The sequence below is a fragment of the Oreochromis aureus genome, linkage group 12 (genome assembly GCF_013358895.1).
Source record: "Oreochromis aureus strain Israel breed Guangdong linkage group 12, ZZ_aureus, whole genome shotgun sequence".
Classification (NCBI taxonomy): domain Eukaryota; kingdom Metazoa; phylum Chordata; class Actinopteri; order Cichliformes; family Cichlidae; genus Oreochromis; species Oreochromis aureus.
Genome location: NC_052953.1, coordinates 24833158 through 24858869, shown reverse-complemented (window position 1 = coordinate 24858869; position 25712 = coordinate 24833158). Strand labels below are relative to the sequence as shown.

The 25712-nt window shown below is 42.3% G+C and overlaps 1 protein-coding gene across 2 annotated transcripts in view; it reads left to right on the top strand.

Annotated features, from left to right (window-relative positions):
• Positions 1-4416: 4416 nt before the first annotated feature.
• The window catches only part of bmp1a (bone morphogenetic protein 1a), a 30229-nt gene continuing 8933 nt past the window's right edge, over positions 4417-25712 (top strand). Inside the window, exons 1-7 of one of the 2 annotated variants that reach the window (XM_031726956.2) lie at positions 4417-5229; positions 14849-14962; positions 17775-17891; positions 18368-18485; positions 19862-20040; positions 20263-20368; positions 24986-25110. In XM_031726956.2, coding sequence (XP_031582816.1) covers positions 5085-5229; positions 14849-14962; positions 17775-17891; positions 18368-18485; positions 19862-20040; positions 20263-20368; positions 24986-25110 — 904 coding nt within the window. In that variant the 5' untranslated portion in view covers positions 4417-5084. The remainder of the gene's footprint in view (positions 5230-14848; positions 14963-17774; positions 17892-18367; positions 18486-19861; positions 20041-20262; positions 20369-24985; positions 25111-25712) is intronic. The other variant, XM_031726957.2, reaches the window with a different exon arrangement.

Here is a 25712-nt window from a genome sequence, read left to right as displayed (position 1 = left end):
TCATTGTCGTCTTGTTGTCATTTTATTTTGAGTGTAAATCAGTTGGCTTTCTCACCCCTTTCACTTACCTGAACCTCCAAATTTGCTTTTACCTTTCATGGTCATCTAATATCATACATGAACGTGCTTAAAACAAACAAAACAACAACTATTCTTTAGATGACTTGCATCACAGCATGTTTGCAGCAAATTATTATTAAGTCTAATTTAGTGTATTTGGAGGTAAATCATTTATAGCTTGTTATTTCTGTGTGTATGTTGGTGTTTGTTGTCAGGAGGGCAGAAAGCCCCCACTTCTATAACGGTGACCCTTCGAGGAGCACATCCGAGTAGAGTGGGATCTGTCAGCCAAGCTGGTGGTGAAGCTGTGACTTCAGCTCGTACCCATAACCCAAGGTGTGCCTCAGTTCAGCACCTAAACAGACACACGTAACTTGGAGTTTTTTTCCCCCTTATTCTTGGTTACATGTTTGCCTGATTAACACAAGGTTTGAAACATTTCTGTTATCACTGCAAATGTCCATGCTGCCCGTTAAAATTTTTCAGTTTGATAGCTTGTAATTGTTCTCACTGACATGGCACCCCAGCGCCTACTTTTAAAATGATTTTGTTGTTACTAGTCTGTAATTTGTTGTGGAGGTAGTGTAGAAAAAAGGGTAATTCAAAAAGAGTTATTAGCCAGAACCTATATATATAGATAGATATATAATCACTCATCATGATGTGCAGTCTATGAACGTCATGTCCTTTAGATATAGGAAAAAATCCAGCAAAGACCTGACACAGGATCTGACAGATACATCTGGCCCTTCAGCTGATCCATCTGCTGTTCACTTAAGTCTCATCAGAAATAGTCTCAGTGGCTGTCTGGTGGCTGGCTTCTTAAGGAAAGGAAAGTTTGAGGTATGGCAAAGTGCACAAGAACTGGTCTTATGGAGTGATGAACCTAAATGTTTGTTTTTTGGGGGGGGGGGGGGGTGTTCAGATTGTCATGTGAATTTTTCAGCATGACAATGATCTCATACACACTTCTAATAAAGTAAAAGAAAAACACAATAGATCACTTTTAATCATGGATTGGCTTCCCCAGAGCCCTGACTTAAACATTATTGAAGCAGTGTGGGATCATCTTGACAGAGACCAAAACAAAAGGCAGCCAACATCCAAAGAAGAGCTTTGAATGTGCTTCAACAAGGCTGGAGAGCTATTCCTGAACACTACTTAAAGAAATAAGAGGGAAGCTTACCTAAGGAAGTTTAGATTGTGCTCAGGAACAAAGGTGGCCACACCGAATATTGACTTTGAAGCTTGTTAGAACAGTTAGAATCTTCTTTCTTTTTTGCCTTATTTCCATATATGTTTCCATGTTTTAGTAAATCACTATACCCGTAAATCCCCATTTCCTAGCAAAACATAAAGAGCTAAGGGGTGGCTGGAGACTTTTGTGCAGCACTGTAGAAATAAACACAAAATCCTTCCATGCCTTGTCTTTCTCAGATAAGTATTAGACTGCAGATCAAAGTGTGCTCCACTTCTGAAACTGGATATAGCTGAAAATATCTCAATATTATATCTGAGGATTCGAGCAGACTTTAAAGTAAATGTCAAACATGTTATTTCCCTGAAGAATTTAATATAAACCGAGAATGGACTGAGAGTTAATTAATTGCACTGTGCCCTTTTACAGCACTGAAATCTCGGCTCACTGTGGGCAAATCCCTGATGCAAGATGGTGATGTGCAAAAGTACCTTTGGAGTCACAGCCTGACGATGAGACTGCTCCCTCCCCATAGTGACGAACGCACCGCCGCACAGTGTGCAGAAGACCATGCCTCACAGAGGGCTCCCCTGTGGAGATAATGGGAAAAGGCCAGGCAGTCGCTTTCAGTCGCGACCAAGTCCGAGTCTGTGCTGGATAGAACAGGCTCTGCTAACTTAGGGGATGACGTTGTGCTACAGCCTGCACTCCTTTATTACACCTTTGACTTTAAACTGACAGCATGATCACATGTTCTTGGGAGAAAATTATATGCTGAGGGTAAACTGTAAACTACCTGGAGTGTGGTGGTGCAGCCCAGGTAAAGCCTATAAAAGGACAGCTGTGCAACTGTTCATCCTGATCAAAAACCTGCTGTGCATCTCAGCAAACATAATGTTTGAAGTCCTTAGCCTACTCTCAGAATATATTGAGTTCTATCATTGCTATATCCGTATATGTCCATATAGATCCAATAACAGTAATCCATATAATAAGTGTCTGTCATAATTGTTTCTTTTTATGTAGCAATATAATTTGATGTAATGTGCTTCTGAAAGGGAGACGTGTATTGCGATGCTTAGTTTGAGGTATTTGCACTTGTAAAACTCCAAGCTTTTGTTGTACTCATTTCCACCTGAACCTGTTCTATAGCCTCAAACACTGGACCAGGGTACTACTTCCCATCTGCACCGTCTCATGACTTCACTGCACGCAGAGCTTTTGTTTGAAATAAACATATTTACCTGAATGCACTGCTTTTGCTTCACTTAGCTAATGTAAACATTTGGTCTTGTGTGCTAAACACTTGTAGCACTGAGCGAGCTGAGAAACTCCCCTGTTGTTCAAAATGTTATGGAGAAGCTCGCTCCGATGCGTGATAGTCGCACTGCTGTGTTTACAGCCACAGCATAAATACAGCCCACTTATTGCAGACGACATCCTGTCAGCAGTCAGATAAGATATAGATAGGAGTGTCTCTCTTCCTCCTTATGTAAACCTTTGTATACATTAGATAGCATGAAGGATCCCATTTAGACAACAGCAGCTGCTGGTATTTCCTCACATCATCGCCACCAGCCCCTCTTGAAGCAATCCATCTGAGATTTTGCCATCCAATCACATCTGCAGTCCAGCTTTACTGTCCTGCAGACATTGAAAGTGAAGTACAGTGAGAATAGAAGTGTTTTACTTACACTTTACACTTCATGTTAGTAAAGCGGGCAAAACAATGAACTATAAGCAGGATGTGTGTATATTCACAGGTACAAATATGAAACATTATTTTGTAGAAGGCCCGAACAGTGCAGGGGGAAATCAGCAGTATTGGAAAGATGGAATGTGACTTAAAAGCGCTAACAGAACGGGTTTAATGGTTAATATGTGTAAGCTGTAGGTCCCTCATGCTACAAGCATAGATAACATAAAAGAATGAACAAACTATTAATATCAAACACGAACTTAAGAAATGCTCCACAAAAACTGGATAGGTGGAAAAGTGGTTCATCTGAGGACTTCAGTTTGAATCTGTTTTTTTTTTTATCACTGCTTGAAGCACAAATGAGATATGAAGTCCCGAGGAAGAAACTGATAAAGTGGATCCAACTTGCACAGATAGAATAAAGCAAGCTGTGACACATGGCATCTTACCATCCACTGTCTCAGGGCTCCCTTTTTTCTAGGATTAAGAAAGCTAATACATTTTTCATTTTAGTAGCTTGTAATTAAATAATAATAATTATTACAACAAACTGCATGTGGAAGCTTCTTTCTGCTACTGAAATAAATAAATTACCATTTAAAATGTTGGGCTATTATTCTACAATAAACAACATTAATACAATAATACACATGTTTTGAAAAAAATTTTCTTTTTTTCTATGGCAAAAAACCCAAACGAGTTTCCATAAACCAAACCCTGAACAGGCATTAAGTCATGTGGAATAAACAGACTGATAGAGTGGATGAAATTTCCATTGGTAGAATAAAATAAATGGGCTGGTTCTTATATAGTGCTTTTCTACTCTACCTGAGCACTCAAAGCACTGCAGAAAACATGCCTTATCCACCCATTCATACAAACACTTCTGTCTATGCTTTCTGTCTGACATTCACACTCCAATGGATGCATCAATTTGAGCTTCAGTATCTTCCCCAGGGATGTTTAGCATGTAGACAGGAGCAGCCAGGGGCTCGTTAGTAGATCACCTGCTCTACATTTTGACCTACAGCCATCCTAGAGCACCTGCCAGGTACAGCCTACCCTTCAGGGTTCAGGGCCACATGTTTTACTAAGATTAACAAACCCTATGTGTGACCTTCTGCTGGAAATAATAATAATATAACTCCAAATTTCAAGTTATTTTCTCAGAAGTTTGATAACATCGAAATTTTGACTTATGATTGTCTTTTTTTCCCCCACTGGCGGAAACAAGCGTCCCTAAAACTCAGACTGTCCTCCGTGGTTATCTCTTCTTTGTTGTTGTTTTTTTATCTTTTATTTTAACTCTTTGTGAATCTGTCTAAAGGTGTTCCATAAATTACCGACAGGTGGCGCACTAACCGCTTCTGTTTCGCTCGTGACTACTTCAGAAGGGTCTGTTTGTTTGTTTGCGCGTGCATGTCATAATGCGAGTGGGCGGCCGTTCGGTAGTGTGCGCGTGTGAATAATTGCGCACGTTTCGGCGAGGCTGTCTCGCGCTCGTGGAAGTAAAGAGAGAGGGGAAACAACGTGGAGTGTAAAAACAAAGAAAAAATCACGAATTTACGCGCAGAGTGTGGCTGAACTTTTATAAATCGGGGGGATGTTTACAAAGCGGTGGTTCCGGGGAGATAATTCGGGTCTCTGACCGTGTGTACAACAGAGCAGAGGAGAAACTACCATCACTATAATAATTCTCCACAAAGAGACATTCCCAGTCGGCCAGTTTCTCGTCACTCACACGCTGTTCACGCGCAGACAAGGTAACAAAAATTCACACGTGCATCTGTGGTAATTGGGGATTTTCTCCGCCCCTGCTGGGCTGCCATATCATCAAAGTTTCTCGGGCAGTCCTCCGCACTAGCCCTAAGCTCCGGCTGGATGAGAGAAATCACTGCCCCCAGAGCCAAGAAAACACCGGAGAGAGGCTGGATTTAAAACCCGCCCTCCAGAGGGATCTCGTCCCCCCCGACCAAAAAAGAAAAAAAGAAAAAAGAAAAGAAAAGAGAAAAACCTCCCATTTTCTCTCACTCTATTTCTCTTTCCCACTTCTGTCTCTCTTTCCCTCTGTCCCTCTCTTCTCCTCTACCTTTATCCCTCGCCTTTCGCCGTTTCCCCTCCACAAACATGGATCTCTCGGCGAGGTGTTTGTTTCTTCTATCATGTCTTGGCGTGATATTGGCGATCGATTTGGACGCGATTGATCCAGGCTACTATGTGGAGCCCACTGCCACATCAGAGACGATCGACTACAAGGATCCCTGCAAAGCTGGTGAGATTTGATTTGTCCTCGTTTTTTTTTTTCTTTCTCTTGTACTGTGTATGATTTTCTTTTTTAAAAACCATATTTATGTGGAGGTAAAAAAAACCCAAAATGCCACGACTCAACGTGGAGCTCGCTCAGAGCGGCCAGAGCAACGCTTTTGGAGAGATGACAGTAGTGGATGTAGTTTTTAAAAGGCTTGAGGGTACATTGTGTGCAATTGTTTTGTACTAAGTGACATAGTTTCTGCAGTTTGAGCCATCCGAGGCGCACACAGCATAACCCAGCTCAGAGAGCGGCTCCACGGATCGTAGGGATGAAAACGCATCGATTGAAGGCTTTCTGGGTGCATTTCGCGACACATGAAAAGTTTTCTGGGGGGTTTAGTTTTCGGTTGAAAAAAAAGTTGGAGTCTGCTGTTTGCACTCATGCTTAAAAATGTGATCAAATCCCTCCTGCAGGCTGTCTCCTCTGTTATATACTTAAAAATAAAATAGAAAAAGTCTGCGCTGTTGGGGAAACAAAGGATTTCTACACTTTGATTTGCAGACTTCTTCTCCCTTTGCTGGCCGCTTTTGTCAGTGCACAGATCTCCTCTCGGGTTTTTTTTTCTTTCCCTACCGGTTGTTTGCACGGCCACTTAAAACAAAGTGGAGGAGGGGAGAAAGTAGAGTACAGTCGAGTTTAGATATTTATGCACATATTTTTCTGCTGGCGGTTGTCTTTATTTGTTGCAGTACAGGGAAGAAGTAAGCCTCCACTCCTCCACAGCAAGAGCTAAAAAAAAAACCCCAAATCATAATTTTACAGTACTGTACAGTAACTGCATTAAGTATGAGTATTTAAACTGTAAAGAAGACACAGGCCTCAAAGGGGAAGCTGAATAATTCAACAGACTATCTCAGATCTGTGAACACTGACACAAAAGTTTAAAAAGCTTTGGATTGCTGGAGCAAATTCAGCATGACTGTGATTTCAGGTTGGCCTTATTTACTTGCAAATATTTCATGAAATGACCTGAGTGGCATAACTTTCCACAGCAGCCATTTTGACATGTCCTTGCAGGGTTAACATAGGTGTAATTAATATAAGCCCATGTGGACCTGTTCCATTCAGATGGGGGCAAAACCCCCTGGCCTTGGCTCACACGGGCTCACTGGGATGGCTGTGACACACTAAAATTGAGCTTAATTATTGCTTACTTTTTCTTTTCTTTTTTTATCAATTAGACCTGTGTTTACTTCGGGTTACATGTCAAAATGGCTGCTGTGAAAAAGTGGCTGTTTTGGACCCATGTCCTCAGTGAATTTGAACAATGTGACTGTGAGACTTGGCACAGATGGAAAAGCCTACAGGAAGATCAGTTACCAAGTGAAACGCAGGCGCAGCAGAAATCAGGAGGTACTAGCCGTGGTGCCACTAATCAGAGCTGCAGTGGCTGTCCTCCTGAAATGACCCCACGGACACACACACATACGTAAACACACAGTGCTCTGCTTGCACAGTTTGGCTCTGAAAAAACAAAAGGACGGTGCTTCAGAGTTGACACGGAGATTATCGGTGGAAATCAGTTTGTGCCACAGCTCTCTAAGGGTATTCCACAATGTTAACTTCTAACTCTTAATTGCTCTCTGACAACAACAACGCAAAAAATCACAAGATTAAGCTTAGCTAAAGAAGATAAAGAGAAGCCTGATTAATGTTAGGACCCTATTCTTTGGTCAGACCAAGATCTGTTAGTCCAGCTCAGACTGGGTGCATCTAACACGGACTGCCGTACAGTGGGGAAGGTTGGCACTGCGATGACATTGCGCTGCTTTAGTGTTTCTGTTAAGGAGAAAACATTTACACTAAAATGCCAGCTCGAGAGGATGGCTCCCATTCTCCAGAAGCCTGGGAACGGACCAATATTCCAGTAAATGATGATCCAAAACCCTCTGCCAAAATGAAAGTCTCTAGAGAAGAAAAAGAAGAAAGGAAAAAAAAACAGTAAAAATGATGGCCTGTCCAAGTATGTCGCTTGACTTGAATCCAGTGCAGCACCTTTTCAGGGGAATTTTAAAGAGAAGCAACAAAAACACCTCAATCAAAGCGGAGCTGGAAATATATCTAAAGAAAGGCAGAATGAGGCCTGTTTTTAAAATAGTAAATCTAAGCGTTTATCTATTTCTTAATTTATCATAAAGCAAATACTTTACTGGTCATGTTCCACAGGGGTGTACATACTTCTGGTTCATACTGTATATATTTGCTGCTGCTGCCTGTGGTGAGACCTGCATATTTTCCCTCTTTATATTTTGCCAAAGATGATCCGAGTTGTCATTGTAGTCTTTTCTTTTCTTTTTTTCTTTCTTTCTTTGTACTGTGAGCTCACTGTCTTGCCAAATCCCTTTGGGGAAGTTTGAACAGATTGCCTTTTCCATCTGGTAAAAGTATTCAGGTTACAGATACAGAGAGTTGGCTTCAGTCACAATGACCTCTAAAGTCCTGGAAGTGCTTACTGATTTTTAGCATTTGACTGTCTCTGATGTGTCAGACAGTTATACAACAGAGTCCAGTCCTCCTACTTTTAGTTACCCAACTACCCAAAGAAGAGGAGTAGGGATAATCTAAAGACTGCGCTTTGAGAGTGTTGTTGTTGTACATAAACATGACAAAGACAGGCGAGAGAAGTCCAAATGATGAAAATGTTCCTCCCTGTTTTTGCTGTTCTCCTCATCTGAGTCATTCAAGTGCTCGTAACGGACCTCCAGTATGGATTAACTGGTAAATGATGATTCTTGGTGCTGAGCGGTTAACCGACGAAACAATGACAATGCCGCTTCTAGGAAGCCGTTTTTTTTAGTTAAATATTGATACAGAAAAGAAATGTCTCATTGCTTAATAATCCTCAGTCATGACTGATGTTTATCTGGGTCAGGATGTTATCATTATTTTTTCTGCGGTTTGTCCGAGGTGTCGCGAGCGCGGTTTTGTTTACGGTCCTCTCTGCAGACATGCGCTTGGGAGATGGTCACAAGCACGAACTCCCACTCTTTCGAACCCTCCCAGTCTCCAGCTCTTTCAACACCCACCTGCTTTTCTTCTTCCTACTAAGCAGCAAAATGTCCAAGATCTCCTCCTCACTCCTCCTCACTCAGTTTAATACATCAGAGACGGAGACTTTCATTCTAGCAAAAAAAACCAAACAAATAAAACCAGACTTGTGTCTTTAGGCACCAACGATGATTTTTTGGATTATTGATTTTTCTCTTATTTTTTCTGTGCCCATCACTATGAGTCAATCTGATCTCTTTCTGTGGCTAGAGGTCAGCATTTTTATGTTTTGCTGCTTCCACCCAGGAAAACGCTTACTGTGAGGAGTGTGTGTGCTCGTCCTCTGTAGGGCTGTCCTTGCTTCCACACAGTGAAAGGATTTTCACAAATTACTGCCGGATACATGAAATTGAATGACTCCCATTCAGATTTTTGTAAGCGGGGGTTGGAAATCACATCTCAATATGATGCCATCTCAGTTCTTTGACTCCTGATGATAGTGTCGCGCTACAGCTGCTCGATACGTTCTCCTACGATGGCTCACAACATCAAAGAAGAGGAAATGCGCTTAAAGGCCGAAGGCAGGGATTTACCTGCTCACTGCACTGTGCTGTCTGGGTGTTATCATTCAATTTTATAATTAGTCAATTCAATTATCTCTGCTTTCCCATGCTGCCTGCCATTTTTTTTCCCTCCTGGGAGTTTCTTCTTCACAGCAAGTTTTCTTCCTTTCACTTAGCCCCCGCTTTACACTCAAGTACCACCATGAGGAGTCATAAAGTAGTGACTGTGGTTAGCCTGGTCAAGTCTGGGAAATGAATTTAATGGGTTTTAATTAAAAAGTTATTTGGCACCAGTGTATCATTGCAGGAGGACTATCTAGCTGTTTTGCTCTGCTTATTTGCAGTGCTAGTTAGCTGAGTGACTATTTAACTATCTTCCCTGCATAAGTCAACTTTTTTTTTTTTTTTAAAGTTTACACTAACAAAGGTTTAAATGATTCATCTCTACACCACGCAAAAAAAAAAAGAAGTATACTGATTTAATCTAGCAGTGCAATAGAAATCATGCCTTCTATTTAGGAGTTAACCAGTGGAAAATTCCTTAGTTTGCAGAACTCCCAACTTGGCAGCGTCCCAGGAAAACATTTAAGACTCTAACAACCCACTGAGATTAGCTCCACTCGTTTTCAAAATGAAAAATGGATGAGAATCAGTCATGCTTTTGTTGTCTTCTCTGCTTAAATGATAATCGGAAAAGTAGTCACTGTCTGAATGCATGCATTCATTCATGAAGCAGACATCTTAATCTATTAAATACTCTGTGACAGCGTAGTCTGAGTGGGCTGACCGTCGTGCACATTAAAACTGCAGCAGGGAGAAATGTACAAATGCAATTTTGAAAACAGACAACAGTTCTCCTGCAGCTCTCCCCGCTACGCTCTGAGCGTTGGCACATGCTCACGCGTCATACGGCACGGGTCTAAAATGAAAGCCGCTTTCACACGTGCACTGCAGACATTTATTTTTTTTTAATGAGATTAGTTGGTTTGACTCGTTTGCATCGGACATTAATTGGACTTTAGGTGTTAAACGACCTGTGATTGGCAAAAGTCTGCTGTCCCAGCTGGGGGGTTTTTACAACTTGAAGGAAGTGCAGGAGTCATTTCTCTCAGACCACCAGTTATTATGGATAATATCCCCCAGAGATCTGAAAATAGGTTACCTCAGAAGGCTTCTTTGCCGCTGTGGCCTCATCTGCAGACAGGTCAACCTCTGCACCTCTTTCTTCTCATGCACTCACTTATGCAAGTAGTTTTCTTCCATTTCGCTCAGATTGGCCAAAACACTCCAGACAGACGGGGTCATTCACCATTTGCCAAGAGAAAGCACGGCAACAAGATTTAGGGCAGGCCGGTCTTACCGTGCCACACTATCCCAGGTGAGGTTAGTGCGACCCATTCATGAAGGGGCCTGGTACGTTCACCCCGGTCTGCTTTCTGCTCTTGAAGAATTTGTCGCTGTCAACAGAGAGTTGTGTCACCCCTCACCTTTTGGTATCCGACTGTGATTCATTCATTTTAAATGGCTTAAGCTGTATATTTGTGATGCTTTTGCATTTTCATAAAGATTAACAATCCTGTAGATGTGAAATCAGCTACATGCTGGCATCCCATGTGTAAGGACATTGTGTCTTTTAAGAAATCCAAGTGGCTGGAAAACAGCAGTTCAAAACAGATGCTGCTCATTATCCAGCTCTATCTCCGGCTCCTGCTTTGGGGTGATGGGGCTGCCTTGTTGAACTTCAAGACGAGGCCCTCAAGCAACACTTAAGCAGATGCTTTTCTTTTATCATGGAATGCAGGCCGTATAGCCGAGCCCACACTGAGTGTTTGTTTTTACATTAAAGAGCCCCTGCCACTTCTCTCTCCGCAGGGTTCAAGTGATTAGGGAGCCAATCTATAGGCGTGATCTCAGGGCTTTAGTTTGAACAATATGTTTGTCGTCAGAGCTAAGTAATAACTAATCTTGCATTACAGAAAAGCCAAGGGTGAGTGCAGAGCCTGAATGCTTTGCCAATGCTCACTCAAGTGGCTCAAATGATGCCTAATTGACCTGGAATGATGAGCAACCTAACAGCTTTTTCCTTCATTGTTCAGTTTTCCCGAAACAATTCATCCGTGCTGTGTTGAATTGTTTTTGTTTTCTCTCTTTCCCCCACCTGTAATGAATACTAAAGGTGTTTTCTTTAACTGCAGATGGTTATTATTTATTGGAAAGCTATGAGTTAAGGATTACTCCCAGATTAAGTTCACCCTCAAGCTCATTTAAACGTTTGTTTGCACATCTGTTCTGAGAAAAACTCACACGAAACGGTGTGTGTGTGTGCAAAGAGCGGTCTAAACTGAAATATTAAGCCTGGATGGTGGAAATACATTTTGTCAAAGGTGAGAATCCTTACAGTCTGGCACTGAATTATTCATCTGTGTAAGGAGCTCAAGTAGTGTGTAGTGCTGGCATGGGGGAAGACAAATGGTTGGAGAGCTGGTGAATCATTAGAGGTAGTTCGACTGGTAGTGGGGTATATCAGTAATCAGTGGCGAGGATGAGCTGGGAAATCCAATCTGCTAATGGGCTTGATGGAGTGTGAAATGTTAAAGGGGCGGCAGTCTCTCGCTGTGTGCCCTTTGCAACTGAAGCTCCTCTGTCAATACGATAGACGCTGCAGGGCGATGACAGCAGCTCGGGCTTGATCGCAGCTGTGGGCGACAAGACGTCAGGCTTTTATTGGAAAATAATTGCCTGAATCTCGAGCAGTAGTTTGTTACTTTTGTCAGAAGCTTTCTTCTAATTACACGTTTGTTACATTCTTTTGTTTTTTTTGTTTTAAGCGAGCGCAGTGCAGATATGCAGTTTCTTTCTTTCTCCTGCCCTGTGCTCAAATTGCAGTGTTAGAAAATGTCAAGGTAAGCATAAATAACAGCTGGTGTTTTCACAAAGGACAGCTAACTGGCTTCACACTCGTCATTCCTTAGTTTGTTTCAGTATTCTTGTTGCGCAGACTTTTTTACCTGACTATTTTTTTGTGTGTATTTCAGTTTCAAACAGCTGCTAAAGAAACAAAAGCTCCTCTTGAGAGGGTTGGGGGGGCTTCTACCTGGGGAAAACTTAGTGATACACTCTCGTCAGATGGTAATTGCCTTACCTCAATATACCACTGACCTCTATTGGAATTCAAATTGCAGCATTTGTCAGCAAACACAGTGGTGAAAGGCGGTGCCGGGGTATTGTGATGCATTCCGTGCTTGCATATTAGCCAAGTTTTTCCCATCCGTAATCACTGGGTCACGTACGGGGGGGATGCTGTAAACCGTGGTGTCCCGAGTGGAGCTGGCCTTCTAAATATAGGCTGATTTCAGTGTCTGTTTAGGCTTAGTATTGATGTTTGTGCAGGTTTCAGTGGCAGATGTCGTGGTCTGGTATTCACAGAAGGAGATTTATGGGAATAGTCCAGGAGTATTTGACACCATAGAGGTCGAGGCTAGGGCATTACACGAATCAATGGGATTAATTTGATTGAGGTCTCATGTGTAATCTGACTGGATATGATGATTGATGGGCAGTCCAAGATGAGAAGGATTAGGATGGTTTAGATTAAGAGAGAGAAAGCACACTGCCTTCACCCAGCTATTCTGCATGGATATTAATATTATTATTCTAGTTGCAGCTGTTGTCAATTAGGTAATGAAAAATGTTTGGAAAGAGATGCAGCGCTGTACTCCATGGTGATCACTTGCCATCTGCCGCACTCATTTGGCTGTAATCTGCCATCTCACTGTGTACTTTGCATCATGTCAGCGCTCTGTTTCCATGCAAGTTTATCACCTTTCTCCATAGCCTGTCCTCATTCCCAGCCCAGAGTTGTACACAAAAGAATCCTAAAACCGTGTGTCTGTGGATAATTAAAGCCAGGAGACAAGGGGATTAATTCACAATCCCTGAGAGTCTTTCCATAAACCTGCAACAGCGTCTCCAGGACGACTGCTGCGCCTGGGGGAAATGAGTTCATAATGCCACCGGGCTGTGCATTTGCTCACTTCATTCTCCACTGTTGTCTGAGAACAATGACACTGCGGATTAACCGGCCTGTCTCCAGAACAGTTGTGGATGATTGGGACTCGCAGAGCGCAGGGGGTGGGAGAAAGCCCGCACCTCTGATTTTTTATTTTTTATTTTTTTTTAAATCACTGCTTTTCACGTTACATGCAGAAACGTTGTGAAAGGACGTGTTGTCCAGTTTTTCTGCTTCAGTAGTGTTTTATACATTGTCTCTGTTGTCTTATATAACTTGGAATTTTGTTCTTCAAGTATTGTCTGTTCTTTTCGTCACTCAGTTAGTTCTGGGAATCGAATAATCCGAAGATAAAAGTGGGGGAAAAAAGTCCTTTTGTTGTCAGATCTGTTTGTCCTGCACTCCTCAACATCTGGTTGCTGTCCCTTAACAGTAGTGTTTTTGGCAGTGGCTGTCAGCATGAGTGCTGATTGTAAGAGGTCTGTTTTGTCTCAGATTTGGACAGTTTCTTTTTTTGTTGTTGTTCCCTTTTTGTTTTGTTTTTTTTTTTTTTTTTTGTTGGCCAGCGGAAATTAGTGGACCTCTGGAATCTTTTTTGCGTGCCCTGCCATGCCAGCTGTGACAAACACCTTTTCCTTTTGTGCCATTAGCCTCTAATTAAGTCATTCAGCTGTGCATCCTTGTAAGACCTTCAGGGTAAGAGAAAAAACAAAACAGCCTGCATCTACCAAAGCCAGCTCCAGATTGTTTCAATAATACTCCTTTGAATGCCAGAGCCAAGTGGGGGTTTTCTTTTGTCTCTCTATTGTGCTTTCCATCCCTTTCTCTCTTGTCTCAGACCTCAGTAAAACTTTCATACACATACTGGAAATAAGCTGTCATATCTGGCCAAATTTATGTGCTGTATTTAAAGAAACCAAAAATATTCTGAGCTCAAAATAAAACAAAATGAATTTCTTGTGTATTCTGCGGTAAGGACACCTTGCATTGGGGTGTCAGATTTAAGATCACAGACTAAAACTTCTGACAAACACACCCGCTGTAAATCACTCCCATTTACTCTGCATTTTAAAGGTCCTCTGGGCTTCTTCCCCTGAGGGGTTGGTCAGTACCTCCATCACACTAACCCACCAAACAAGCATGCAGAAGGCTGTCATTTTCTTTCTGCTCCACAGCTGCCTTCCCTGTTCATGTGCCTCCTTCCTCTCTTCCTTCTCAAGTTGTCATGTCCTGGTTAGGGATGGATTACAGTGCAGCCTCTTTGCCTTCTCTAGAAATGGCCCCACTCCACTCCCCATCCCCTCCCAAGTCCTGCATACAGGCCTGGCTATAAATTCTGGAAACGTGCTGGTGTTAAAAGCCCGTAAAACCAAGCACCCAGTTTCTGCAGAGTGGACTTCCAGCAACGGGAGATTTTTAGTTAAAAAGAAAAAAAAATCTAATAAAGGACATTCCTCATTAAGTGGGACTGTTTAGTTATATTTCTCTCTCCTTGGCCCCATTAAAGAGCTATTACTTGTTCAAGGTGCCCCATATTACTCGGTCAAGGCAGCGGCGGTGTCTCATTGTAGCACATTTGATAGCTTCCATTAACTATCCAAGTGTGCCACGGCACAGTACGTTATGTTACCTTCCGGACTCGATTCGTTTTCATAAATCATGTCAGTAGGTTAGCAAGTTCATGCTCTGTGCATTGCACAAGTCAGTGTGTTGTTTTAGTTTTCTGTCCTGTAACTGGGTTAATACAAGGCAGCCTTCCTGTTATCCAAACGGACACACTTCTGTTTCACAACTCTACTTGGGTCCCACAATAAAGAGAGTAAACGGAGCCAGAGTCCGGAAAGGAGTGAAATATGTGTGTGTTTCATCTTAAGAAACTTGCTCAAGAGTTTTGGCTGGACTTCCCAGTCTGAGCAGCAGGAAAAGCTTGAGGCTACAGGACAGTGCAAACGGATGCTTCATATTGTGGGATCGCCTCACACATATTCTGACATGTGCTGTCTCTGTGTGTCTCTTTCAGCTGCCTTTCTGGGAGACATTGCTCTGGATGAGGAAGACCTGCGATCCTTTAAAGTGGACAGAATAATAGATTTGGCAGCGAGAACCGTCCAGGTTGTTAATCGCACAAATACAGGTAACAACAACAGACAGAAAGACCTCTAAGGTTACAGTATGATGTAAAATGTAGTTATTGGAGCAGCAAGGCAAAGCGGTTTATATTGTCAGTCTAAATTTGCAACAAAAGAGCTGAAATGAACAAGGTTCCCACATTGTTGGTGTCTGGTTGGGCGATTATTGCAGACAAAGACGTTGTGCTCCCAACACCACAGCCGTAAAACTGCTCCAACCTCTCGAACTGAGAGTCGGCTCCAGCAGCACCTGCCGGAAGGCAGGTTTGTGTTTTTTAATGAGCCCTCTTCAAATGTTTATGCCTACAACTGTCATGATATCATTACGTTGCTACACCTGTAGCATCATGTTTAAGAATGATTGCTGGGCTTTGTCAGGTTTATGTTCTCAAGTGAAAAGTGCTATTTAATCAACCGCTGTGAGTCAGCCGGGACCAGTGGACTTCGCAATCCTGTAAATTCTGAGCGAACATGAACCAACAAGCATATCCACGTCGCTGTCTGTGCTTGAGCAGTGCTGTTTGTTCGAGTTAATAAGCGCGCCAAGAAAAGCAAACATTTTTTTTGCGGGGGGGAATTATGAATAAATTTCCAGCTGCTTAAAGTATTCACCGTGTTGGTTTGATTTTTAGTATAAATTTTGACCCAAGGTGGGGAATTAAGATGAGACTCATGAAACAAGCAGGTTGCGAGTACATTCTCACCTTTGAATAATCATCTGTGTGCTTGAGCAGTTTAGCCACAGCAAATTCGAGTGTTAAGTAGTGGAAAGGTATAGCTCAAAATAGGAAAACACAGCCAGTAGAGGCTCTTTTCCACCCTGATCAACATTCATTCACAGAAACGCTTGGCGCCTCAGGCTGCACGCATATAAATACCTGCTCACCCTGCACAGGTGTGGATCCTAATTGGCAGTGAAGATAACTTTGATATGTCATTTTTCTCAATTATCAGGTCACTTTAGAGGTCGCGTTAAAAGTCTTGCGTACTTCGTCTTCAGATTAAAGCCTTTGACCTACGAAAAAAAAAACCCCACCACCCAGAACATTCCTCGTCTAAATATGAACGAACATGGAAGATTTAATCGTTTTATTTTAATTAACACATCTCGCACAAGTTTTGCCTCCCCAGGACTTCTTATCAGTTAGCTGAGCAGATTTGGCTGTTATCAGCCTTTTCCACAACACATGCACAAGTGTACGTGCTAATTGATCTCGCCAGGCTGCTAAGATTTAGTCCTGCGGACTGAAATTCAACAGAACACATTGTTCCAGCAAATTTAAAAAGCGTGCTGCAATCTACGGCACGTGTGTTAATCAAGTATACTAAGAGAAGATGAGCCGAGCCGCAGCGTTTCAAGTATAGCTATGAAACAACAACCAGCGCTTGTTTTTTGCAGCTTCAGGCCGTCATCAGGGTCATCCAGGTGAGGTTTCCCAATAAAGTTTCTAATAATTGTACACCTTGGAAGAAGGTGATGTCTGTTTGTACCTCAACCACAAAGCACAACAGGTCAGTGTGTTAATAGGCGTTTTCTAATAAAAGTGTTACATCAAATTTTTTAATAAAGTTCAGACAAGCGCCCTTATATCAAATGGATTCTGCTGGTTTTTCTTAATAGAACTCAGTGATGACACATTTATTTTACACACCTTTGCTGCAAAATGAAAAACTAAGTGAAATCAGCTTTGGAGCCTTTATCTGGGAACTGTAGACGTTGTCCCAGCTCTCTGTAATACATTCAGTGATTTGGCCAAATAAAAGAATAATGTGAAAGTACAACAGTTCTTTGTTAAGCTTTACAAACATATGATTGTGTAAGAAAAGAAAATGACTTCATCCCAGCACACCCACTGAATTCACTTGGTGCATATGTTTAATGGGCTTTCTCAGAAATTTTTGGTCATCAGACTGCTGAAGTTTTCACTCCTACAGATTTCCTCATGTTTGGAGTCACTTCTCCTTTTTTTTTTTTTTTTTTTTTTAAAAGGGGGATTTTGTGTGAAGTTGCAACACACCACACCACAACTTCTTAGAATTATTATTAATAATTCTGGATAATGTTACAAATACAAGAAAAACCCCCTGATGGTGTTTGCCGCAGGAACTTAATTGTTTTTTTGCTCGATTACGTATAAATCATTGGCACCTTTTGTTTGTTGTTTTTACAAGTTAAATTGCTGTCCTAACGTAGGATGCAAGATCCCAATTAAAACCACAGCAGTAACTGCTTCAATGGATAAATCGCTTCCATCTGTTTTTCTGCAAATATGCATCATGTAATAGATCGACTGACTAAGCCTACATGTACTTGTGGCTTATTCATCACATGCACTTTGAGCTCATGCCTGTTCTGCAAGTTTATCAAAGTTGAGGTTTGCATAAGGATGTTTCTTTAATGATGATGATGATGATAATAATAATTATCAGGTTAGGTGGGGGCTCAGTCTGTATGGTGGCATTTATGTGAGGATGAGTGACATTAAAATTAATTTGAAAGAAGAAAAGACTCGGCTTTAATAAAAATCCATTCAGCACACAACGAGAAGTACGGTGTTATTTGAACAACTGTCTCTTTGAGGGAATTAATGTAATTACTTAAATTAGTTTTTTTAATAACCAGCCAACATTAATATAACCGGCTTCAAGCCTTGAAGAAAGCCCTTTGGTTTTTGCAAATAAAAAAATGGATTCTATTAAGTAGAAGCACAGCTTGTTATCTCTTTGTGCCGATGTTGGAGGAACGGCTGGTTTTTTTTCACCCAGGAATGCTCTGAATGATCTTTATTTTGTCTCGTGTTTGGTTAAAATTCTCAGGCTCAAACAGTCAAAACAGGCAAGGTGCAAGGCGCAGGAAAAGAGCTGCCACATCCAGACCGGAGCGCATTTGGCCCGACGGCGTCATTCCTTATGTCATCAGTGGAAACTTTAGTGGTAAGTAACATGTAATGTGCTCACGTGTGACCAGATGTGGTAAACATAATTAGCATCATTCATTCCCATTTAAAGTCACAAATCACGGTAAACTATAATCTGTAAAACAATACTGGATGTCTGTAAAGTAAAGTACGTGGTACCCTTCATAGTGTTTTGCTTCTAGAAATAACCATATTTACTTCTGAGAACTTGTGCGATCTTGTTACATCGCCTTAAAATTGATATGCTTGTAGTTGTGCAATTTATTAAAAAGCAAACCAAATATTGAATTCTTGACATGATAAATATAACATTTTGGGACTCTTTAAATTGGATGTGCGTGTGATGGTGGTTAACAAGGAGAAAAGCACATTTTGAACTTGGTATGACTTTACTTTTAAGCCTCGTCTGTTCACTGTGCTTCTATTCATCTCCATTCTTCCATGAAATGCTGTTGGAGTGTGTTTTCTCACCCTCTCCGACTTCCCTTTCAGGCAGCCAGCGGGCTATATTCCGCCAAGCCATGCGGCACTGGGAGAAGCACACCTGTGTGACCTTTATTGAGAAGACGACTGAGGAAAGCTATATTGTCTTCACCTACCGACCATGTGGGTGAGTCAGTGGGGTTTTAAGCTCCCACGTGTACAGTAGGAGCTGAACAATGGCCTGTTTCTGTTCAGTGTCTGCAGCTAATTATTTAGCGCCCTAATACGTTTCCTTGCTTCCTGCTCAGCAGAGTTTCTCCATTGTTCATCCTCTCCTTGCGGTCTCTCTGCAGTCAGTGGGAATTGTTTTGGGTTTGGGGTTTTTTTTCTGCCCCCCTGCCAGCCCTTAAAGCACAAACCATTCGGTGGGCAGGAATTTCCTGTGCCTGATCATCACACTGCATCAGTCACTGAGCGCTTAAATCATACCCGGTGTGCAGGACAGGACACGAGGGAGAGACTTCCTTTGCCTCTCTGTAACCCCGTTTGCTGCTGAAAGTCGGGCTCGGTGTCCACTCAGCATTTCTCTTTAAACAGATACGCAGGGGAAGTGCTGGTGGTGGCTCTCGTTGCTAAGCGACTATTGACAACCTGTTTGGATGTGCAGGGCTCTTTTTTTTTTTCTTTTTTTTTTTTTTCTTTGTAAGCCGTCGTGAAACAGTTTTTCATTAAAACATTTGGTGTTGAGGAATGCGAACCTATCCATTTAGGATTTGGAGAGAAGGAGCTCAGAGTTGTTAAAGAGGTTTCCAGGGGACATATCAACCTCTCAGATTTAGTCCACAAGCCGGATACCATTATGTCATTACTCAAATGTACCCCTCCTGCTGATTTATATCATTCAGTACCAACAGGAAAAAGGATGCAACTCATGAAACTTTTTCTAGCCAACTGTTAAAAGCCATTTTTAGCCCAGTAGCTGGCCTCTGGAGCAACAGCGATGACATTATCCGCACAGGCAGCAGCGGTTAGCAGTGGGAACGCTTGACTCTGCTGCATATTCAGCAGGCCCCCATCTGTCCTGTGCAAAGTTCAAGGCGTGTCTCAGGAGAGCCTGACTTGGCTCGCTGTAATTAGAGAGCGGCTGTCTGGCCCACAGGGCCATTATGTGTGTGCCCATCCTGCAGGCTCCCACACTCAACCTTTCATGTCACACTGAGATGGAGCGCTGCAGCCAGCTTCCTCAGTTACTCTCAGCGTTTCCACTAGCAGACAGATGAATGAATGTCACTCCTGTATGTGTCGACTATAAAACAGACCAGAGATACTGAGGTGATTTCTTTTATAGTTTTATTATATACATAAGCAGCATGTTGAGATAGATAGAGCCAGAGATGCATTCCTTTTTCTCTCCTTGCTAACCTCGTTTTTTCCACTCACTACTTTTTTTTTTTTTTTTTTTTTTTTTTTTTAAATGAAGTGAAGCATGAAGTCTAGTCTCTGTGTTTTGACTTACACACTGCCTGCCTGTGTTTCCATGTGTGTCTGCCTGCTGATTCATAGGTGTTGCTCCTATGTGGGTCGCCGCGGAGGGGGCCCCCAGGCCATATCCATAGGGAAAAACTGTGACAAGTTTGGCATTGTGGTGCACGAATTAGGTCATGTTATTGGGTTCTGGCACGAACACACACGACCCGACCGAGATGATCACGTCAGCATTATCAGGGACAACATTCAACCAGGTAAGACCTCAGGTTTCTCCGAGATCCCTCAGCAATAATGTGTGTAGGTGAAAGACGGAGAGAGAGAGTTAGATAAAATGTTAAGAGTCACACATTTATTCACACACTCTGAGCTAAGAATAAAACACCACAAACTTGCAGAAGTGTTTTCATGAAACTAATCCTGAGAGTCTATATTTACGCCTGACGTAAGGGTTCGGTCTGAATTTTTCTCTTTTACAGGACAGGAATATAACTTTTTGAAGATGGAGCCAGGAGAGGTGGACTCTTTGGGAGAAGTCTATGACTTTGACAGTATCATGCATTACGCCAGGAATACATTCTCCAGGTAGGAGCCAAACCCAAAGTTCAACTCCATAAGCCCCAGACATGAGAACTAGTCTAAGAGCGAGTCAGACTGAACAATTTCTGACTTTGGTCTCATCTCGTTTTCCATTTCCATGTTTCATGACTGCACTGATGTGCAATGCTCCAGGTTTGTGTCTGCGAGCAGCCACTGAGTAATGTGGCACAAATCCCAATTCTTGTAAGGAAGAAATAAATAAAAAACACTTATTTACTTCTTTACCAGCAAGTCCAGTAGAGATCAGTGCAGCTGTACAAGCTCATCATATTAAACTCTATATTAAACGTACACACCAGACCAGCACATGCAACCTGATCTACAGAGAGCTACAGCAGAGACAGCAGTGGCATATTTGTTCTTAACAATAAATTGCTAAAAAATGGCAAAGCCTGCTGCTGCTTTAGTGTCGTTCGTCACTACGTGCAAAAAGAAACCGATTTCTATCCGATATCTTTTGGCATGACATTTTAAAAGAAATAAATTAATAAATCCTCACATTGCATTGAGCCTAAAGTCAACTGGAGAAGTAGTACTATGATTTTTAAGTGATATTTGAACAAGGTTAGGTTACCTGCTGGTGTACTGGGAGTCGTATATCAGGTAAATGGAGGAAGCTGTAACAAGAAATTGGATGTCAGGTTCCATTTCAGACCGTGACTGGGTCTCTTTGGACTGGTCTGTGGTCTTTGTTTATAGGGTTTACCTGTAAATGGTATCATTTACACTTCTCGCTTTAATTTTGGCATTTGCCCGATTAGCAGTATGACAATAGACACATTGTAACTCTAAATAAGAAAAGTGAGATGTGAATTTTTGCAGGCGTAGTAGAAGTGTTTGTCTGGGATGTACTCGCTCTTTCACACTGCCTGTTTTAAATTAAGGCTCCTTTGTTTGGTTCCTGCTGTTTTTTTTCCTGCAGTAGCAGCCCCAATAAAGCAGCTAGCTCAGCAACAGTAGCCCTGCTTCATCACAACAGCATTTATGGACACCACCTTCAAGGTTGTGTGAAGCTTCTCGTAAAGGGTTTCATCCATAAACCACCTCATTATGGTCCTAAGAGTTCTTTGAAAAGATTTTCATGGTGGGACAAATGATGTCACCCAAGGTTACTGCAGAGACCTATATTCTGGAGTGGAACATTTTGGCATCTTCACAGCACTTTGGTGTTATGACTACCTCCAAACTGAATGTCTTTACACACCTAGCAGCATTTTTGTAATCCCTAAATAATCTACATAGGGTAAAAAAATACAAATGTTTTCCTTTTTAATGCTTTACAAACTAAATAGTCAGATGATTCGAAATTTGTGCGTCATAGACTTGGGACAGTACCGTCAGTACAAAGCACTGCAGAGGACCAGCTGAAATTTTGGCATTAAATCTGCCGGAAACTTGTTGCTTAGAAAAACATGTGCTTGTAAAAGAGGAACTGTTTGTATTCTTAGTGATACTTAAATTTGTCATCGGCTGACCTCATTCTTCACTCCCTGTTGTATTCTATGGGAAGGCCTGCCAGATGTTGTGCTGTTGCTTAGCACATCGCTGGGAAGCTACAGTGTTGGATGAAGGATCCATCTAAGGCGGGGGGGAAAAAAAAGGTACATGACTAACACGAGTCAGCCTGGTTTCTTGACCTAGTCATCAGGGGCTGTGGTTAATATCAAGTATTTTTTTTATACCATCTGGATGACTACAAAGCCAGAATAGAGGAACCAGGAGTATTTGACTCTGATTCAGCTGCTGATTCATTATTGTAATTACAAAAGCAGCACTACACTCATTGCAAGTGGCTTCATGACAACTTGGCCGTGTACGTTAAATTATTTTTGAAACCTGTGACAACCGAGGTTTGCAGGCGTGTGAATATCATGGCCATCTCCTGATGTCATGTGCGGGATATGATACTAGTTTAGTGTATAGAACGGTCCCTCCATCTACCAGACAACCTTCAGTCAGTCAGTGTGGGTGTAAATTGATCTCTGGGCACCTAAAGTTAAAGCAAAAAAACAAGTAAGCGCAGACTATAATCATTACTACCTCCGCCTGATATAAGAACCAGCTGTTAGCCCTTCCCTCAGCTTTGTACATGCGTATATTTTTATATTTCCCACCACTGGCTCTCCCATGCCCGAGGTTACAGTCTCATAGTAGTGGCCTCTTTCCAGATAGCTGCCATGCTCTCGCAACAAACAGACAGTGGGAAGTAGGGAGTGAATCTTTGTCTAAACAGAGGCTGAGGCTGGATGTAAGCCAGTGTGCAGAAATTCCTGTCTGGCCCCGTGCATCCAAACTGTAGGTCGTTAATGCACTTCACACCGAGTGGAGATGAATTACTGCTGCTTTTCCAGTGTTTGTTAGTGTACAGAAGAAGACTGCAGAACAGAGAGGGGAAGGGGAAGAGAGACATTTGTACTCCTTCTCCATGCAAACAACAAACTTTTGTCTCGGCTTAGCTTCCAGGTTTACAGGAAACAAAGCCCACTGCTTCCATGGAATTGAGGTTTTAAAGAGGGAATGGTTTTTATCTTGAATTGGATTTTAGTCAGGTCAGCACATGTCCATTTAGCTGTGGTCACTCCCAGGTCATCATTTGGACTTAGGCTCTTAATCTTATAAATTTGCAGTATGTCCTACAGCTGGCTGCACAATGGGGTATATTTATGTGAGGTAATCCACCCTGATCTGTTTTCAGTCCAGCTCTGACTCTGTTCCTATACAAACTCCTCTGATCCAAAAAGGCTGCTTAGAAATGAGGAGCGGTGGCTGTCACTGCCGGGGAATGTTTCACAGAGCTGTATTAGCAGACGAGGGGCTCCTGTTGGCTTTTCACAAGTCATTCCAAGCACTTTCTCTTCAGCGCAGATTGGCTGATTTACCTGTGCCAGTGTCATTCTTTGTCGGTCCATTGTTGGCCGGTGTGTTTGCGCTGTGTTTTACAGTAAATCACCGTGGGAAGCCAGGGCCTTTGCCGCGGGTGTTGTTCGGAAGATTTCATGGCCTGTCTTGATGTTTTGCCGTGTCTCCTGGGGACAAACAGGGCTGATCCCTTGCTTTTTGTCTCGGGTGTGTTACCCGACCCACGGCTCTGCCTTCCCCCTCCTTTTGCTCGAGAGATTTTTTTTTTTAGGGGGGGGGGTGCGTGGAGCAGTGCCAGCTGAAAAATAGAGATCTGCCAGTGTCCCCTTTTGTCTTTTCTGACACCGACTGGAGAGGCATTGTTTTGTTTTAATTTTTTTTTTTTTTTCGTCAGCAGCCAGCATACGGGCTCCTGGAAGCTCGCAGACAGGCAGAGCCTAAACTGTTAGCTCAGGCTGCTCTGTTTGCACATGCCTGGCGTTGATAGGCATGTCACCATGGGAACAGCCAGGGAGCCAGACCATTTCTTGCCAATACTTACAGAAAAATGAAGATGATAAACTAGCAAAGTGTCAAGTGAGGCAGCTTTGTAAAAAGGAGTCTTTCTGGACTAACTGTTCTGTCCTGTCTCATTTTTAACAATTGCAGATGTTTTATCTAATTTTATTTATTTTTATAGTTTTCATTTTGGATGTTTATCAAGAATGTGGCTGATGTTCATGTCCCTGCCTCCACAGCTTATGCAATTTATTTTGAACTCCCAGTAACTTTGGAGAAGGGCTTAAGATCTTAGTTTTGGGTCTATCGCTAGTGCAGGTATGTGTGTGTGTGTGTGTGTGCAAAGAATGATATCTGAGCATTAACCTCTGAAACGGACTGTGTGACCTCGACCTTAAAGAAAGACTGAAATTCAACAGCAGTCCCTTATCAAAGAGATGAGTAGATCTGAAAGAACTGCAGAGTAGCACCGGATACAGGGAGATTCAAAGCCCAGACGCACACATGTGGACACTGAACGTTCAGTATGCTGAGTAAAAGTGCAGGAAACATTTTCAGATGGTATCGTAATTTTAATAAACCTCATTAGAGAGTGAGCAAGGGTCAAACAGTAAAGTATGTCAAAGCATATACTGACTGGTTACGCTATCAAAAGTGGGGATATTCATAGATAAGAGGTTTGATGTTCATCTTAATTAGGTCGTTTCTTACAGTACAAGCAGCTGGGTCTTTATCTTAATGAAAGCCCTCTTGTGTCCACATGGGTGTGGGTGAGCAACAGCTAGTTGAAGAGAAAAAAAATTCCGATGGCATCTCGATACAAGCCTTTTACATTTTTCTGATATCCTGAATCTTGTTTTAAATGCTAATCCAGAAAGTAAACATGATAATGAGCACGCCATGCGTGTCTTGTCTGGTAGTTGGATTTGCTCATTTTTTTCTACAAAAGCAACCACATTTCTCTCTGACTTTCTGACTGTCAGCACTCCTTTTTAACTGGGTATGTAGAACTCTTAATTCTTTAGTTAATGTTGACAGTGATTGAACTGCACTGATTGATGGTAAGTTACCTAATCCTGTGAACAAACACGTTTTGTGGCATGTGTGCATGCTGGAGTAGACTGCAGGAGGGTGCACATGCAGTCAGGGTTTTATGCAACATTACCATCAGTCTCTCTCTCTCTCTCTCTCTCTCTCTCTCTCTCTCTCTCTCTCTCTCTCTCTCTCTCTCTCTCTGAATTACAGAGGCATCTTCCTGGACACCATCCTGCCACGCTACGACGTGAACGGCGTGCGACCACCCATCGGCCAAAGAACCAGACTTAGCAAAGGGGATATTGCACAGGCACGCAAACTCTACAAGTGCTCCAGTAAGGCCAAAATGACAGCTCTTGTCTGCTATGGGGTTTTTCTTGTCTATTTTTGAATGTATGCATAGCACAACCCTGAGAAAGAAGGAAAGAGAAGGAGAGGGAGAGGGAGGTCTGTAACTTCTCCTGGCCTCCGCAGATGCAGCTTACGCTGTGCACATCGGCGATTGATGTGGTGCGGTTCCTTAGCTATAGCGTACCAGACTCTCAAGCAGGGAGGAGTGTAAACACTACCCAGGGACAGGAAGTTAGTCGTTCTGTTTTCCCAGATAGATGCAAAAGAACAGCTGGTCTTGTAAAGACAATAACCAAAATGACTGTACAAGCTGTGATGCAGACACGCGCGTTTACTCCCAACAATGTAAACCACGCGGCTATACACTAAGGAGAGTTATGTAATCCTGGTACTTTCCTGAAGCTCTCTGTGTGTTTATGCTTCCAGAGGAGAGAGAATCTGATGCTGTTGAAGTAAACACAATTTATAGCATTAGCAGATGTACGTTGAAGAGCAGCCTTCTGCTGAATGCATTTGGTGTCAGACAGTTAATTGCAGGTCAAGCCGGGACAGCTGAGCAGTCAGTTTCAATGAGTAAACACAGCGC